Here is a 17,408-nt window from a genome sequence, read left to right as displayed (position 1 = left end):
CTAAAACTATTATTAAAAATATCTAAACAATAAAAACTTTTCAACAATTCATATTTTTTTTAAACTCAAACCTCTTTTTTATTAAATTTTTAATCCTGTTTTAAAACTAAGATCCGAATTCTCTACACATTTCCTTCATTTTAATGTGTCTAACACCCGAATACAATATTTGAATACTGTAAAACCTGTAAAATTAAGAACAAAAACAAAACTCGCTATATTGAAATTTGTTCTTTGTTAAATTTAAGTTTTTAACATTAAAATCGAATTGCAAAGGCAGTTTGCAAAACCTTGGATAGCCAATAAAGTTCTCTATTATAAAGACTTCATTTAAATAGTAATGAATAGAATACTACGTAAATGACGAAATGACGTTTTTATTCATCCGGAAATCACTGTGAATGCATTTAAAATTTTATAGTGACACCAGGTGGAAGAATCCCAATCCGCAGACCATAAAATCCGCTTAAAATCCATCTCGAAGTAAGACGGCCTGAACCAATTCAAGGTATACGTATGTATGATGGTTCCAAATTAAAAAGCTGTAAAGAAATATTTATGCATATTTTGTGGGTTCGCCGCGGCCTTGAACTGATTGGCCAGGGGTGGAGTTAAGGGACGGGGCGGAGGGGGAGTGACGTCCGATGTCTGAAAACTGAAGACGGTTAAATGGGTGACAAAGATGATGGGCGCTAATTAATCTTCCACACACCCAAGCTTAACGATCGCTTTGAACTCTTGCAGATGTTCTGCGACCAGGTGTTGATTTTTTGTCGGCCGAAGGGGGCGTAGCGCTTTATGGGCGTGGCCATGCTAATTAGCTCCAAAGCTCCCGCAGCGGTCTGGCCAACTCACCTTGAACTACAAAATGTCAGCCAAAATGCCAAAAAAAAAAAAAAAAAAAACAGAAACAGAAAAAAAAAGATAAAATAAAATAAAAAAAATTTGAGAAACAGATGGGAATTATACAGAGACAACGCAATGCTGCAAAGCATAAACCAGAAACTAGTTGAAAAATATTAATAAAATATGCAGCCGGGGACAATGGCTGCCCATTTCCATCCCAGTTCCATTAAGATCCAATCCAAATGCAAATGCAAATCGGCATGCAAATGGGGCTAATGGACCCAAAGACTCCGACACATTTCGATGCCTATCACGTATTTAGGGGCCAGATTAATGACCCAAATAAGAGGCGGTTTTAAGAGCCAGTTTTCACGAAGTTTTCTCGTTTAATCAGACTTTTCATTGGGCTTAGCCTAGTTAAAACTCTATTTTACAAACAAATATATCCGTTATACGTTATGCGGCTAGAAATTGCTTTCGATTCCTGTTGATTGTTCCGATAAGGCGATTTTACAGTCTCATCGTTCGTATAGTATAGTATATTCTGCTGCTCCAGAAGATCTATGATATGGGATAATGAACACAAAGAAACCAAACCAAAGCAAACCGAAAAGAAATCAAATAAATAAAAAACAGAAAACAAATGAATACTGATTTTATACACATTATCGTTTTATTTACTTGACGCCTGCAATTCCATTTGGATGCCAGTCGATAAGAATCGAGGACAAATGCAATTACAGACGTGGTTAAACTAGAGAGTACAATTAAACATAAACGTAATACGAATGATCATCATAATAATAGTGCAAATAAAATACAAAGTTAGATGAAAGCAGCACTTTGATTTCACAATCAAAGTCCGAGCTTTGCGGCCGATTTGCAAATATCGATAGACGATTGGCGATTAACAATAACCGACTACCGAACGTTTAAGGCCGGCCAGAACTTGAAAATATCGCTATTATCGTTAATTTTTGTTTTAAATGCAATTCGCTGGCGCCTTTCACTCTGTACACTCTGTAAAAACAAACTACTCAAGATTACAGAAACTCAAAACGGGTTCGAACTCATAATTAAAATCAACATTAATGGAATACAAATCATACAAATTGTCGAGTGCTAAGCTGCTGCCGTTTCCGTTGTCGAAATAAATAATTTGCTTAGCTTACAACTAGAACATATTGGATATTTAATACTTAGACGTAGCCTTTTACACACAACTCGGTGTCGCATCTTTCATTTCGTAAAGTTAGGTGTACCGTACTTTGCTTCACATCAGTTTAGTATAGTTTATAGTTTCGGTTCGATTCATGTTTCGCTCTGTCCTTGGCTAGAGACACTCTATTCCGTTTTCGTTTTCGTTTCCGTTTCCGGTTCCCATCGAGTCTTTCTTCGTTTTTTTTATGGGATAAAATTAGAAAATTTAAGAATACAACTCTTATACAACTTCGAGGTTTTAATTTCGTTTTGCCTCTGAGGCAAAGTGTTTGCAACCTAAAACCGATTTGGAATCGGAACTGGAAACTGAAACAGGACAGCATATTTAGTTTGCTTTTAAGTAACTGATTGATATTCGCTTTCCCAGCGCTCCTTCTTGTACACGTTAATCTACTATATATATTATGTATGTAAAAAAGAGTGCTCATTAAATGGAATACAAGTTAAAGCTTTGTAAAGTGGCTTTAACTTAGTTCTGGTTTGTTGATTGCTCGGTTCGTTTTTGTTGTCAGCTGGCTTGTGGCTTACAGGATATGCTCTTGGGGAAGTTAACATATATATTAACGTATATATCTCTATGTCTCTACGAATATATTGGATAGCTCTGTTCATGGTTATTTGTTATCTTCTCCCCGTCTCGTCTTACAACTAAGAACAACGTTTGGCCAATCGGATTCGCTACACAAGAACAACAAGTTCGTATATATATATACGTTATATATGCATATAAATATATATATGTGTAAAAAAAAAGTTCTTACAAGGCATCGGGGTGCAAGGGGGAGGCCACTGAAGCATCTCCCCTGTTGCGCCAAGGATTCACTTAACTAAGTACAGCTCTCATCATCGTTGTGCTGAGCGCGTTGACAGAATACAATCGCAATCGCAATCGCAAGCCATGGGGAATACCATATCGTATTTATATTTATATATAGTATATAAAGTACAGCGACGCGACACATCCACGGTTTATCTGACCCGCCTGACGTTGCCACTGCTCATCTACGTTCCTCACCATTCACCATTTCGGTTCGATTTCGGTTAGGTAAGCGTTAAACGAGTTGCATTGGCTTTACATATTCTTTAAGATACCGTTTAGTATTAGTTTTTGTTTTTGTTTTAGTTTTAGTTTCAGTTTAGTTGTAGCTTGTAAATTACTCAAAAAATATTTGTAGATTACTGTAGCATGTATGTTGTTGTTGTTTTTAAGGGCGTTAATTAAAGATAGTAGTTGCAGTTGTAGTTGCCATTCAATTAGCAGTTGCTCTCTCCCATCTTTCCTCCCTAGATCAGTGTATCGGTTAGCATATAGCATATAGCTTTAGTTTCGTTGGGGCTGGAGGCTGAAAGCTGCTGCATGGCCTGTGGCATGTGGCATCTTGGATCTGGGATCGACTCACATCGGCGGCTGGCGTTCATTTCAGCGATGAATTTGCTGGCAGCGTGGCGGAGCGTTGCACATTCACCGGATACGGCTTGTAGGAGGAGCGCGTCGATTGGCTGCCAATTCGTTTCGAATGATGAATTATGGTTTATGATGATGATGGTGATGATAGTGATGATCATGATGTTGATGATATAGTGGTGATGATGATTTGTTGGTGGTTAGCAGCGACAGTGGGTGGGAAGAGAGAGAAAGAGAAATACCAATCGAGATTAGAGACACACGCACAGACACGGGGAACACAAAAGCCGGGGGATTTTCGGGTTGGGATTGCCACACTTAGTTGGTTAATTCGGTTAGTAGTGGGTTGGTTGGTTGGCTGGTTGCTTGGTTGGCTTGGAAACACATTTGGACTGCTGCTGACGACCGGGCAACGTCAAGGGCTTAGGTCCTGAACCTCCTGAACCTGGTGCTGGTTTACCTGGGCGATATCTTGCTGCCATCGGTGCTGTTGTTGTTCGACGAGTTGGCCTTGTATCCACTCTTTTGGATACGCTTCTGCAGGCGCGCCACCCACAGCGACTGCTCCTCGGGCGTGGCGGCCAGCAGCAGCATGTCCCTGGCGCTGCGCGGATCGTGGTTCAGCTTGCAGGGCGCCAGTGGGTCGTGCTTGTCCACATGCTCCTTGTGAATCTTGTTGCGGCATCTGCAAAAGGAGCAATAGTTTGAATAAGTGGAAGTTCAGCAAATAATTTAAGGAGTATGTTAGAAAAATATATGTAAATACAATTGATAAAGTTACTAGTTCATATCTATCATTGAGTCATAGCATATAGTTTAAATGAATTGGAGTTTATCTAGTTCATTAATCATACAAGAAAACGATAAGCAATTACATTTCATAAAGCTACTTATTCATAACTAAGTGAATTCTATAACATATAAGTCTGATTATTAGAAATAATTGTTTGTGAGAACGTAATTTCTTTAAATAAGCTAGAATAGGCTAACTATTGATTAGGGATTTCCTATATCCACGAATTCTACTCGCAGACTAACCTCTTGCATTCGTAAGCCGCCGGCGGCTTGAACATGTGCCACAACGGCTTCGGGCACACCTCGCAGGCCGTGGGCATGTGGTAGGTGATGTGGACGAACTCGTGACCTGTGCAAAGAATATAAATGGGTTCAATAGGTTCAAAAGAAATGAGAGTGCCAGGATAGTATGTAGACTTACCCTTGTGGACAATGGTGCCCGGGCGCTCCTCGTTGCTGTTGCCGTGCAGCACGCTCACGTCCAGCTGACTCTGCTCGTCGGGACGATGGGAGGCGCCCTCGCCGGCGTAGAGCAGCTGGAAGATGCGCGGAATCTCTTTGGCATCGGCGCGAATGACATCGCCCTGAGTGACGCTGCGGACATGGTACACTTTGCTGCAGGAGCACAAGAACAAGTATATTAGCAAGGGATTGGAATAATAGGAAATCATTTGAGGGTTAACCACATGAAAAGAGAACACACTTATAAAGTCAGGAACAGTGATTTAAATACTTTAAATCTTTACAATCTCTTTTGTGTGATTTACCCGCTCTTGAAGTCCAAACTGCCACTTACCTCAGGTCCAGGATGAGCACGGCATCCGTGGTGTTGTGCTTGTCAATGTCCGAGTTGTAGAAGATGATCTTGCGCGAGGAGACGATGACGTACTGCCGCTTCCAGCCGTGGCCACGCCGCCGGTTCTGCTTGTTGGGCACACTCAGCCAGCCCTCGAAGACCGAGTCCTGTGTGAGGGAGAGCAGAGAGGAGTGCTACAGCGGAGTGGAGTGGTGTGGAGCGGAGTGGGGTGGAGCGGAGCGGACGGAGCGCGTGGTGTTTGTCAGAGACAGTGTGGGTTTGAGTGTGAGTGTGAGTGTTCAGTGTGCGCCGGCTACTACTGGCTAAGATGCTCACCTGGCTGTCCTCGGGATCGTTGTCCGCCGACGAGAGCGACGCCGTCTCGTTGAGCTTGCTCTGGAGGTGCTCGATCTCGGTGGCCTTGCAGTCGATCTCCATGACCATCTTCTGCTTGAGCTGCTGCTCCTCGGCGTGCTGCTGCTGCAGGTCCTGGTACTTGACCAGCAGCTGGTTGAACTTGTCGCGCTCCTGCGACAGCTCCTGCTGCAGCCGGCGCATCTCCTTCTCCTTCTTCCGCAGCTCCGCCGTGGAGCGGGCCTTGTTCTTTTGCTCTGAAATGGAAATGATGTAAGTGAAGCCTCCTTTCAGGGAATGGATAGAGAAATACTACTTACTGGGCAGGTCGGAGTCGCGTCGGTTCATCACCTCGGCCAGCTTGTTGACCGCCACCTGCTTTAGCAGCACCTCGTTCTTGCACTTCTCGAGGAGCTTGTTGATCTCCTCGTCCTTGCTGCTGCGCAACAGCGACAGCTCCTCCTGCTGCTTCTTGTGCTGCTGCACGAGATCCTCGCACTCGACGCCCTTCTGCGACAGCTTCTTGTGCAGCTCGATCTCCGCCTCCTTGAGCCCAGCCAGTGCCGCCTCCTTGGCGTTGATCTCGTTGCGGTGCTTCATCACAAAGTCCTTCAGCTCCAGCTCCTTGATGGTCTTCTCCTTCTCGAGATCGGCCACCGTCTCCTCGGCAATCGACCGGGCCAGCGCCTCGGAATCGGCACGGGCAACGGCCACTTGGACCTGGTGCTTCAGCGAGACGCGCTCCTCCTCGAGATCCTCGATCTTGACCAGCCGCTCGGCGCTCTCCTCGCGATTCTCGTTCGCCTGCGTCTTGTACAGCCGCGAGAAGCACTGCTCCGCCTCCAGTTGGGCCTGCAGCTCCCGGTTGTTGGCCAGCGCCTCGTGGTGGGTGCTCTTCAGCTGGCCAAGATCCTCCTCGAAGCGCCGCTTGGCCTCCCGCTGGGCGGCCAGCTCCTTCTGCAGCTGGTTCTCCCGCGAACGCAGGTGGGCCACCTCCGAGCTGTGCAGGCTGAGCTCCGAAAGCAGGGCGTTGCGCTTGCTGTGCTCCTGGTCGAGCTGCGACTGCAGGGCGGCCACCTTCTCCGACTCCTGGCGGCACTCGCCCTCCAGCTTCTGCAGGCGCAACTGGATCTGGCGGTAGTCCACCGAGAGCATGCTCAGTTGGCGCTCCTTCTCCTGCGAATGCTGATCGGCCTTGATGCGGGCGGACTTCTCCTCGTTGAGCTTCGACTGCAGGGCCTTCACCTCCTGCAGATTGGCCTCCTCCCGCGAAACGAGCCGCGACTTCTCCGTCTCCTGGTGGGCCTTCACCTCCTGCTGGTAGCGACCCTGGGCGGCCTTCAGCTCGAAGTCGAGGCCGGCGTGCGCCTTCTCCAGGTCGCTGATCTTCTCGAGCAGCGCCCGGTTGTCCTCCTGGGCCTTCTGCTCGCGACTCAGCGTCCGCTCGATGTCGTTCGCCAGCGTCTGCATCTTGTTCTCGGCCTCCTTGTGCAGCTCCTTCAGCTGCGAGCGCAGGTTCTTCTCCTGCACCACCAGAGCCGTTAGCTCGGCGTTCTCCTGGCCCAGTTCGTCCTTGTGCTTCTGCAGCGTATCGATCATGTCGGCCATGTCGCGCACCTTCTCCTCCTGCGACTTGACCGTGAAGCCCAGCTCGGCGTTCTGCTTCTTCAGCTTCTGCGTGTGCTCCGTTTCGGTTTTGTAGCTCTGCTCCATCTCGAGCAGCTGCTTCTCCAGCAGGACCACCTTGTCGTTGATGTTGAGGTCGCGCGCCCGCGTCTTCTGCTCGTTCTCCAGATTGCGCTGCGTCTCGACGAGCAGCGCTTCGGTCTTCTTGCGCAGCTCGATCTCCTGCTCGACCTTCTGCATGGCCACCTTGTAGTTGTGCTGGCGCAGGGCCAGATCCTTCTCGTACTCCGAGGCGATCCGCTGCAGCTCCGCCTCGCGTTTCGTAATCAGCTCGATCTGCTGCCGCAGTCCGGCGTCCTGCTGCTCCAGGGCCTCCGAGCGACCGCGTTCCCGCTCCAGCAGCGCCTCCAGACGCTTCAGCTCATTGGAGTTGGATGGCCGGTGGCGGTGGTTGTGCCCATGGCCATGGCCATGGTTATTGCTCGCCGCTCCGCTGTTGACCGCCCCGCTCGTCTCCTTGGACTCGGAGTCGACGGTGTCGCTGGACAGCAGCTGGTAGTCGCCGGTGTAGGTGAAGCCGATGAAGGGCAGGTGGTTGCCATCGAAGCCCTTGGGCACGGGGAACACCTCCTCCGGCTTCTCGTCCCGCTCGATGTCCTCGAAGTTGCGCGTATCGTCGTCGGAGGAGAGCTCCGGCACCACCGGCGGCACGCTCTCGCGGATGTTGTCAAACGACCAGGTGTCGTTGCGGAAAAAGGGATGCGCCTTGATGTCCTCGATGCCGTAGCGACCCAGGCGCTGTGTTCGGTCCGTGAGGAAGGCACGGATGAGGGCCTTCGCCTGCTCACTGATATCCACCTCGGGCGGGAAGCTGAGCGAGTTCTTGTGGTCCATGATCTTGCCGTAGGTGCCGACCAGGGAGTCGGCGTAGAAGGGCGTCTCGCCGAAGAGCATCTCGTAGAGGAAGATGCCCACCGACCACCAGTCGCACTCCCTCCCGTACTCGTTGTCCACGCCCTGCGACTGCAGCACCTCCGGACTGATGTAGTCCGGCGTGCCCACCGCATTGCTGGACACCACCTGCCCGTTGGCCCCCATCCGCATGCAGGTGCCGAAGTCGGCCAGCTTCAGGTGGCCGTAGCTGTCGAGCAGCATGTTGTCCGGCTTGACGTCGCGATGCACGAAGCCCATGTTGTGGATGGTGTCCAGGGCCAGCACCACCTCCATCGTGTAGAAGATGGCCCACTTCTCCGGTATGTCGTAGTCGCCCATCAGGGACACGATGTCGCCGCCGGGCATGAAGTCCATCACCATGTACAGGTACTTGGCATCCTGCGGAGAGAAACAGAGATTGTTGGGTGATTTTCGCTTAGACAGTTTGTTTACTTCATATTCCTGCGATCCTCTATAGTATAGAGGTATAGAGTCTAGACCTTTAATCTCTTTCAAGAAATTAAACCTCAACTAATGGCGACATTAAATATATTTTTATTATGATTTGTTATATTGCCATCCAAATAATAATCGCTACGTCATTTTTTTAAAGCTAGAGTACGCTTTCGTACTCTGAGTTCGCCCATAAATATTTCAGAAATATTTCACATAAATAGAGAAGATAAAGAATACGTCGGAGATTATACTACCACATATAGCTACTCAAGTGTAAGTATATACTTTACTATATAGACTGGTGGGGTGGTCTGTCAACAAAAGCTAAGCAAAAGTCATGGAAAAAAAATTTCACAGAAAATGTTTGGGTGTTTGTGTTATAAATTGTTGTGCGAAAATGCGTTTGGAGCTCAGTTTTAATCGGGAACTCCGGCGCTTCGCATACTTAGCATAATGAGATCGCACTGCTTTGCGATTTTTCTGTCAGTGTTGCTCTTGAATAGGCTTTCCTCTACCCGTGCAGAATTTTCTTCAGAGGATGGCTTTGAGAAGATTCTTCATGACAACGAAAAACTTAGATGCACGATAAATACTCTGACCGAAACTATTAACAAATTAAACACTGAATTAGATGTTTTAAACATACAAATCGAAATGAAAAGACATGTTGTCATTGCACTAAACGCAACTGTGAATAATCAAAAGGTGCTGATAACAAATCAAACAAAAACAATTGAGAATCAAAATAAACGGGAAAGAAGCATGTTTGAAGCTATCAGTCGACTTCAGAAAGTCCGGGATCAAAATGCAACAATAAATAAGTTGAATGCAAGCATTCAAGAAATGGAGAAACAATTAAAAAACCAAAGCGAAATTCAAATCGAATTAAAGGAAAATAATAATAAAATGAACTTACAAGATTTAGAAATCAACGACTTAAAGAAACGTCTTCAGGAAGAAGAGGACAAATTACAATATTGCACACAAAACAGTAGATTATGTAATGAACCAGTGAAATCTCTGCCAATCACAGTACCTTATCAATCTCACAAAAATGAATCAAATGAATATTTAAAGTGCAAATCTGGGAACGGCTGTCCCTATGGCTTTGGTATTTACGAAGTGAAAATACGCGGATTAAGCCCGTTCGAAGTGCCACTCCAAAATAATTGGATGATCGTCCAAAGGCGCCGGGACGGATCGGAAAACTTTAATCGACCCTGGCAGGACTACAAGGATGGATTTGGAAATGTGAGGGGCGAGTTTTTCCTCGGACTGGAGAAGATTTACGCATTAACTCAGAACCGCCGCATCGAACTTTTAATTCAGCTTGGCAAAGCTGACGGAAGCACCACTTCCACTGTGTATGACAATTTTCAAATTGGCAGCGAAAGGGATTCGTACGTGCTGAAATCGCTGGGAAATCAATTCGATGATTTGGAGATCTCCCTTAAATACAACCTGAACCAAAAGTTCACCACTCTGGACCGGGATAATGATGAATACATTTATAATTGTGCTTCCAACGAAAACGGTGGTTTTTGGTACAAGGACTGTGGGTATTGGTAAGCATTCTGCGCAATTCACTCGGCCACATAAATTAGAGGACTTTCCCTTACAGCTCGCTCAATGGAAAATACTTTAAGGAGGGTTACGTTACACAGCAACATAAAAATGGAATCCATTGCCGTCACTGGGACAACTGGGATAAAATCTCGTATACCTTTGTTCAAATTATGATTAAGCCTGCGGGAGTGTAAGCCATGTTGTACAGCCTGCCGTTTCAACACATTTTTATAACGAATGCCAACAGAACAAATAGCAAAGTATTGAACAAAACATATTAATTGTTCAAGGTTTCAAATAAAGTATTGTCTAAAAAACAAGGGAACCTATTTATTTTAAAGCTTTATATTGCCAAGTCGTTCGCTTAAAACCGATTGGTTCTTAGGGACCATAATATTTCTTTCTAGTTTGCAGCCAAACTCGAAAACAAAGCTTTATTGCATTTAAAATGATACATGGCTGAACACCATTAACAAAGTTATCTGTCTATGGAAAAAATTATAATTGTGAACTCAAAACAAAGAAAGAAAGAAAACAAAACAGAAGCTAAAAAGATAAGGCTAAACGAATCGTTGTGAAACTGTGATTATTTGCAAATAAATCCCAATTTATGGAAAGCATCATCGATACTGGGTTTTTCGAGATCCCCAGGTTGCGGTTCGAGTTCCAGCAAGGTTTCAATGCTATAACGATGCAGGAGTCCTCCTCCTTTCTCTTCGATTAGAATCTGTAATGGTTTGTGGAATGCGCGACGTGGCTGGTGTGTGTGTAGGTACTTAAAGTGGGTGAGATTTCCCCGGCGCGTCTCCCCTTCAGCAAGGCCTTCAGGATTCTGCTCGCTCGAGATCACCACCGACATGCCATTGCCGCCAAGGGATTCCGTCGCAGGGCTCTTGGTTTGGCTCGCCTGCTGGCCGTTGGCATTCCCCTTTTCGGACTTTAGTCTGGCCAAGTGCTTTGCCCGACGCTGTTCATCCCATTCCTTGCTGGTGGGTATATATCTTTTGCGGCCAGTCGCTCCCGACTTGTCCTTCCTTTCGCCATCCTTTTTCTGCTGATCCAGCAGATCCAGCGCCTTCTTCTCCATTTCCATTTCCATGAGAGCCTTCTCGATGCGCTCCCTCTTTGCGATCCTCATGCGGTCCACTCTTACCCTTTCCTCTGGCGAAAACTTAATCGGGGATCGGGAGAGATGAACCTCTGGTTGGACCATCTTAGTGCTGTCACCTGGTCCATCCTTGGTGGAAACTAATTCAGTCCTCATGCGTCTTTCTTCCGCCAATAACACGGCTTCCACCGCCACTTTTCGGCGATGAGAGCGACGCTTCTCCGTGGCACTAAATAACTTTATGACAGCCGGCGGAATCTGCTTGGAAACCGTGCGCTCCTCGCGCTTAGGAGGATCATCCTCTGTGGATTTTTTCAATCCCTTTATGCGGGGCACAATCGTATGGTCTTCGTCTTTTGATAGAACAACCAAAGCTGCTAAAACGAAAAGGAACTGAAGTATACCAAAGGCGATTATCAACAAAATAAAAACTCGATTACACTTCTCAGTATTCTCGGAAGATCCCTTCGATGATGAAGTTAGTTTTTCCTTCTGCTCATCCGAAGTCTGAAACTTTTTCTTGAATTCAGTCAAATTGACTTTGTCTTCATCTTTGGTAGATTCGCCTTTTTTTAAGCCCGGCACGAATTCCGGTGTGTTGGGGTTAAGCATAATTGTACCTCCGCCAGCCATGTTCTCAATCTCATTCATATTCCCCTCCGCTCTTACAACCTCCAGTTCCTCGTTGTCCTGGTCAAAGTAATCCTCTGGCAAAGGATTCCTGAGGATCTCGAAGAGGGCACGGCTCTTAATTAAGTTGTGCATGGCCACTTTAGTTAGCTTTTTATGTTTTGTTGGCACTTTTTTACTTTTTGCCAGTTGTTGGAATATTTTCTTATCGAAACAAAATCTGTATACAAGCGTATAATGAAATCGACTGGGTGAAGAGTAATTTGAAGTATCAAGCAGGGCCTACTATGCTAAATAAATTATTTGTCACATTGATTTCAAAATTGAGTCCCCTTAACAAATAAAGGAACTCTTTGCAAAGTCGTGCTTAGGTAGTTGGGCAACACTTTCTCCTAAAAGAACCAGCGATCAATAGGACCACCAAGTATTCTTTCGAGCAAGGAAAAAGCTTGGAAGTCGTCTCACCTGGAACGCAAAGTGCAGCTGCACGATCCACTCGGAGTTGGCGTGTGCCATGATGTGGCGCTCCTCCCAGAAGAAGGCGGAGTCCGGTCGCTTCATCATCTCGAACTTGGAGAGCCGCTTCATGGCGTACACCTGGCTGGAGGACTTGTGCCGCACCAGCTGCACCTCTCCAAAGGCGCCGGCGCCGATCAGCTTGATGAAGTCAAAGTCATCCACGTTCATGCGCAGCTGGTTGATCTGCATCGCCAAGGGTTTGTCTGCAGAATACAAAACAGTAAGTAATAAATCATTATTGAGAATGGCCAGCACAACTCACATTTGGCTGCATACTGTTCGATGTTCTTCAGCCGCCGCAAGGAGTCGTGGTCACAATCCCTGACCAAGGCCGAAACGGTGTCCAGCAGGCAGTCCACATTGCAGATGCTCGTCGGATCGCGCATCTCGCGCTCGAGCGTATTCGCCCTAGAAAACAAATAATACAAATTAGGAATAAGAATTGAAAATTCGAGGTGTTCCGCAAGCGGAATTAATCATCTGCGCGATTCGTTCATTGTTTACTTTCGATGAGTGTTTGATTGTTCAACTGTTCTTCCGCTGGTCGTCATGCAAATCGCTCGCATAAGCAAACAAACCGAAGAAAACGAAAAGAAAAAGCAACGACACCGAACTATTATGGGGGGAAAAGTGCGCAGATTACTCATGGACTCGTGGAAGTGTAAACACCACACACTTCCCGGTACCACCATCGCCATCGCCACCGCCATCCGCATCCAAGTTTCTTACATCCCACAGCTGCGATCCGACCGACTAATGGCATTAATAACTTCGCACATTCTCTGCATTAAAGATTTGTTATTGTTTGTGCTTCACCGAATTTAATTGGCCATGGTGCTAGAAATGTGCGGGAAATTTCGGCATAATGATAAGGCTATTTTCGTGGGGCAGTTCAAATGGGGGAAATGGCTTTTTCCAAGTCATGCGAATAATTTATAAGCTTCAGCAGCCAGCATTTCCCTACAACAAAAACATAGGTGCCTATTTTAAACCCCGGAAAATATAGTCTTATTATATGAGCTGTTTACTTGTGACATTTTTAAATTGTTCGTCTGCAAAACAAACTGATTTACAGAATTATAGTTTAGAGAAATCCTATGAGACTTTTTTAAATACGTTCAAAAATTGTGACTTTACAACAACAATTAAATTAATATAATATATTGAGGGGTGAATTTGTTGACCGCGACTTTCTTTAATTTGACAATATAAACAATCCGCAGAGATGGTACGCTTTTCAATTTTAAAAGGTCTCAGAAGTTATCGTTTAAGTGGGAATCCCAGATATTTGGCCCCCGATCCGGTGTTTCGATGGCAGACAGGCGGTCGGCACAAGTCGGTACACCAGAAATGTACACATTATCGCGACTCGAACACTGCGCCCCATTGAGAAGAACCTGGCTGGAGAAATAGAGCTGCCCGGAAGCGAGGGGATATCGAAGAAGAGCCGACTTTATCGCTCCACTCTGTTGACTCTGATAAAGTGGAATGGAATGGAAGGAATGCAGCACATGTGCCGGCCAGTGACAGTCACTCTCCGTTGATACGTCCGTCCGTCCGTCCGTCCCACTTGGGCAGTTGGACCTGCCAAGATGATGCCTTCATTTTGCTGCATTGTTTTCGGAATGGAGCACCTTGCAGCCAGCCAAGCACCTTGAAAACTAGACTCATGCACACAGACTTGGACAGCAAAGTGGCCGAGAAAACCCAACAAAGATAGTGCTCTTGTTGTAAGTCACAACTGATATTAAAAGCAAATTAATTGCGGTTTCTTAGAACGCCAACTGGGTCATTAATGTCTTGACTTTGGGCAGAGTAATTCTTTTTCATGCAAACTCACATTCAGGCTGCCAAAATAAAATTATTATTCATTTGCCATTAAGACATGTAATCAGTAAATAATTGTTTCTTTAAAGAATATAAGTCTGAATCTGAAGTTGAGTCTGAATTTTAAAATATACAAAAACAATTATAAAAGAGACAAGATTGAAAGTGCTTGGGGAACATTTGATAGTTAATGAAAACAAAAACGAATTTGCATACGAGATTACTAGACCATGAAAGATAGCCTTCGCAAATGGAATTTCCGAAAAGATTGGGAAACTTATTCGGAAAAGAACAGAGCCATTAAATTGGGCTAGGCAAATTGGGCATCCAAAAGTATTTACTGGAAAAGATGCTCCTCTCAAAAACATGCCAATTGTAAAGACCTAAATGCAATTAGCCGGCAGAAAGGTAAATATTTAAAAACTCAATAGCAGTCGAGTGGACAAAGTCGGAGGAGTCCGCCAGACGGTCAAATCGGATTCGAAGCGAGCTCAGCTCAACGAACGAAACACCGATGACAGTCGGCGCTAAAAATTGATACTAAAAGGTGTTTGAATTGTTGTGATTTCATCATCGCCACTTACGGCATGACAGAAAAGCCAAAAACAAAACGCTCAAACAGCGGGTAATAGCAGCACACAGCAAGCAAACAACTTGGGAAAGTGGAATTTTCAAAAATGCTGCGATGAATTTTCGTTGCCGCAGTTGATTTCGATTTGGCCAAAGCGGCAATGGCAACAACAACATAATTATGAACAACAACAACAGCAACAGCAGCAACAATAATAATACATAATAACCGAGGCACCACCAACAACAACAACAACAACGACGACAACGACAACATTATCGTCACCTATAGACAATATAATTTTCAATTTAATTTATACAACGTCGCCAAATTTGCGCTGGATAACAGTTGGCTTTAACGTTAACAAATTGAATGCTTTATACACCAGGACTAGATCATCTGCATTTGCGTTGCAGAATCTCTTCACACCCAACTAATTGTAATTAATTTAGCCCAGCACAAAGAAACGTTTAGCTTTTATGACCAAATGCGCAATGCAATTGGCCTTTGTTAGTACGCAAATAGGTACATTTCGGATTGCTCACAACAGATACCGAAGTGGATGGGTAATAAAACTACGGAATTTATATGCATAGTCGAAACTACGGAATGGTTTTTAGAGCCACAACGAGGTGAGGTGGTGGAGTCCGATCTGAATTTGGAAACGGAGCAGGACGAGCTGGGAGCGTGGAGAGCAACGTACCGTTCCGGATCGCTCGAATGGAGGGCGGCGGGCATTAGCCATGGCCACATGCCCTATATACCGTCTACTGTCCAATGGGAGAACTGTGGGTTCCTCTTTGCCGTTCTCTGTTTCTTTTTTTTTTTGTGATTTAACCCAAAACGATGCAGCCGATGCAACGCGACGCCTGCAACTGACAAAACGGCGGCATCTACAGCCACTGCGTTCGTTTCAGTTTGGTTTGGTTACAAATTTTAATGCGAAAATGGCAAATTTATTATAAAGTCGCCCCCCGTTTTGTTCACTCGCTTGTCAATTTGATTGCCGCGCTGTCGCTTTGAACATGAGATATGGAAGGTGTTTGCCAGCGGTGTATTACTTTTTGATTTGTTTTGGCCTGGCCCGTTTGGCTTGCGCTGAACTGTGCTAGCTGGCTGCCAGCTTAGAGTTGAACAAATCACAAATCAGAAATCACAAATCTGTCTGTACAAATCGCACGTATCTGTGCGATGGCTGTTGCTGCTACTTGTGCTGCCGCCATTCGGTCATTTCGGGTGACAATTAATTGAGTGGAGCAGTCGCATTTGAGCCGCCATCTCGGGCACTCACCGGCGCCTTCGTTCCACGTCCATGCTGCCCTGACTGCTGCTGGCCACAGGTTTTACTCCAGCTGGCATGCAAAATCCAAGGGGTTTAGTCGCTGTTTCCTGGCAGTTAGATGTTGCTCCTTCCGCTGGTTCCTGTTAATCAACTGTTGCTTGGCTTTCAGTGCTTCCAACTGGTCAGCTGCTGCTCCTAAAAGCGGTGAAAATGGGCTTAAAAAAATGCTGACTGGGAGATTAATTGATTCTATTTACCTGCCAGGAGATGGTCGTCGACTCGTATAGGGAATGTTAATGGTAATGAGGAGGCACGCGTCAAGCGCTCGCTGTTGTTGTTATAGCGATGAGGTCACGAGCGTGGCTTGCTGTTTGGCTAACTGCTGTCGAAGCGCCGAATAGAATCCTAATCCGCCGGGGGACTAGGATGCAAATGGAGCACTTGGCGCTGGCTTCTCGTGCTGGAGTACCGCCAACGCCACATGCGGACGCAGTCGAGCACCCGGGCGTTCCCAGATGCGTTAGTTTTCCGGAATCCGGAGCCCAGCGAACCCTTACAAGTACTAACTTGCGGGATATTCAAAACGAATCAGGTCGACCGGGTTAATCAGGATGTTTGCGGACGAACAGTGGAGCTAACCAGGATTGTCCCGTGATCCTAGGCATGCAACAGTTGGGCCAAACACTTGTGGAGCACCTGGCCGAGAGGAGGTGGTTCGTTGGGTATGTTTGAATACAAGCTTTGTTTCTCGGCTTTTAAGTTTTTTCCAATCTTGTTTTTATCTTCCTTTTTTTTGTTAATTCCAACGATACCTCTTTGCACACACACACGCAAACCAGCGTACTGCGAACGGCGAACGTAGCAAGCGCTACAACAACAATAACAAGGCGCACACACACACACCGACGTGCGTCACACACCGACGTGCTGCTGTTCGTCGGCAGCGGGAAGCGCGCGGGGGGTCGGGACGGGATTTGGGGGCGGCTGACCGCCCAAATTGCGAATGTCCAGTTTCGGCCGCGGCCAAATCGATCAATTTGGTTTTAATTAGACGCTGCGCGTTGCACTTCTTTCGGTTCGGTGCTGGTAGAGATGCCAATATGTTTACATATCGAAGACAAAATATCGGAGAGGCGGCAGTGTGACCATGGTCTAAGACGAAGAGGGATCCGATTGGCTCGCCGAAAAAATACCGCCAACAGGTGGCAACGCTTATAGTGGCTGGATGAAGCAAAGTTTTTCGATAAGTTAATTCAATAGCAACGCCTATGTGTATTTGAATTGGGTTTTAATTAACGAAGTTCCTTTTCAATGCGAAATAAATTGTCAAATCCAAAAAAGACATTTGTCGATCCCACTTTTAAAAGTAACGAGTTTATAAAATGATACAGTAAATATCATCAATATATCATTGAAACCGAATTTATATTTATGTTAAATATTATAGAAATTTTTTCCTATAAAATAGTTATT

The 17,408-nt window shown here is 45.8% G+C and overlaps 3 protein-coding genes across 5 annotated transcripts; 1 reads left to right on the top strand and 2 right to left on the bottom strand.

Annotated features, from left to right (window-relative positions):
• Positions 1-1,494: 1,494 nt before the first annotated feature.
• LOC108095309 (rho-associated protein kinase 1) lies at positions 1,495-17,052 on the bottom strand. 2 transcript variants are annotated; one of them, XM_017196377.2, is made up of 11 exons: positions 16,193-17,052; positions 15,945-16,130; positions 12,518-12,663; positions 12,202-12,458; positions 5,738-8,375; positions 5,400-5,674; positions 5,064-5,257; positions 4,689-4,882; positions 4,511-4,616; positions 3,933-4,157; positions 1,495-3,567 (listed from the first exon to the last, which is right to left on the bottom strand). In XM_017196377.2, exons 2-11 carry the CDS (start codon positions 16,010-16,012, stop codon positions 3,483-3,485), a joined length of 4,188 nt encoding a protein of 1,395 aa, XP_017051866.1. In that variant the 5' UTR covers positions 16,013-16,130; positions 16,193-17,052; the 3' UTR covers positions 1,495-3,482. The 2 variants fall into 2 exon arrangements, with proteins under 2 accessions (XP_017051866.1, XP_017051867.1); XM_017196378.2 differs by having other exon boundaries at positions 5,064-5,230.
• On the top strand, positions 8,414-10,318 carry LOC108095312 (angiopoietin-related protein 1-like). The gene is made up of 2 exons (XM_017196381.2): positions 8,414-9,997; positions 10,054-10,318. Exons 1-2 carry the CDS (start codon positions 8,886-8,888, stop codon positions 10,190-10,192), a joined length of 1,251 nt encoding a protein of 416 aa, XP_017051870.2. The 5' UTR covers positions 8,414-8,885; the 3' UTR covers positions 10,193-10,318.
• Positions 10,403-12,047, bottom strand: LOC108095311. Of its 2 annotated transcripts, none has more exons than XM_017196379.2 (2): positions 11,547-12,047; positions 10,403-11,483 (listed from the first exon to the last, which is right to left on the bottom strand). In XM_017196379.2, exons 1-2 carry the CDS (start codon positions 11,869-11,871, stop codon positions 10,585-10,587), a joined length of 1,224 nt encoding a protein of 407 aa, XP_017051868.1. In that variant the 5' UTR covers positions 11,872-12,047; the 3' UTR covers positions 10,403-10,584. The 2 variants fall into 2 exon arrangements, with proteins under 2 accessions (XP_017051868.1, XP_017051869.1); XM_017196380.2 differs by having other exon boundaries at positions 10,403-11,480; positions 11,547-12,044.
• Positions 17,053-17,408: the final 356 nt, after the last annotated feature.

This window comes from Drosophila ficusphila, unplaced genomic scaffold, assembly GCF_018152265.1.
Source record: "Drosophila ficusphila isolate 14025-0441.05 unplaced genomic scaffold, ASM1815226v1 contig_198, whole genome shotgun sequence".
Classification (NCBI taxonomy): Eukaryota; Metazoa; Arthropoda; class Insecta; order Diptera; family Drosophilidae; genus Drosophila; species Drosophila ficusphila.
This window is presented reverse-complemented; position numbering and strand designations above follow the sequence as displayed.

Bases quoted from the DNA above. Each gene is read 5' to 3' on its own strand.
- LOC108095312 (XM_017196381.2), top strand. From the start codon at position 8,886: ATGAGATCGCACTGCTTTGCGATTTTTCTGTCAGTGTTGCTCTTGAAT. The intron at 9,998-10,053 runs GTAAGCATTCTG...TTTCCCTTACAG, and splicing joins TACAAGGACTGTGGGTATTG to CTCGCTCAATGGAAAATACT.
- LOC108095311 (XM_017196379.2), bottom strand. From the start codon at position 11,871: ATGCACAACTTAATTAAGAGCCGTGCCCTCTTCGAGATCCTCAGGAAT. The intron at 11,484-11,546 runs GTAATCGAGTTT...TTTTCGTTTTAG, and splicing joins TTCCGAGAATACTGAGAAGT to CAGCTTTGGTTGTTCTATCA.
- LOC108095309 (XM_017196377.2), bottom strand. From the start codon at position 16,012: ATGCCAGCTGGAGTAAAACCTGTGGCCAGCAGCAGTCAGGGCAGCATG. The intron at 4,158-4,510 runs GTTAGTCTGCGA...CTCCTTTTGCAG, and splicing joins GCGGCTTACGAATGCAAGAG to ATGCCGCAACAAGATTCACA. The intron at 3,568-3,932 runs GTAAACCAGCAC...ACGAATTGGCAG, and splicing joins GGCAGCAAGATATCGCCCAG to CCAATCGACGCGCTCCTCCT.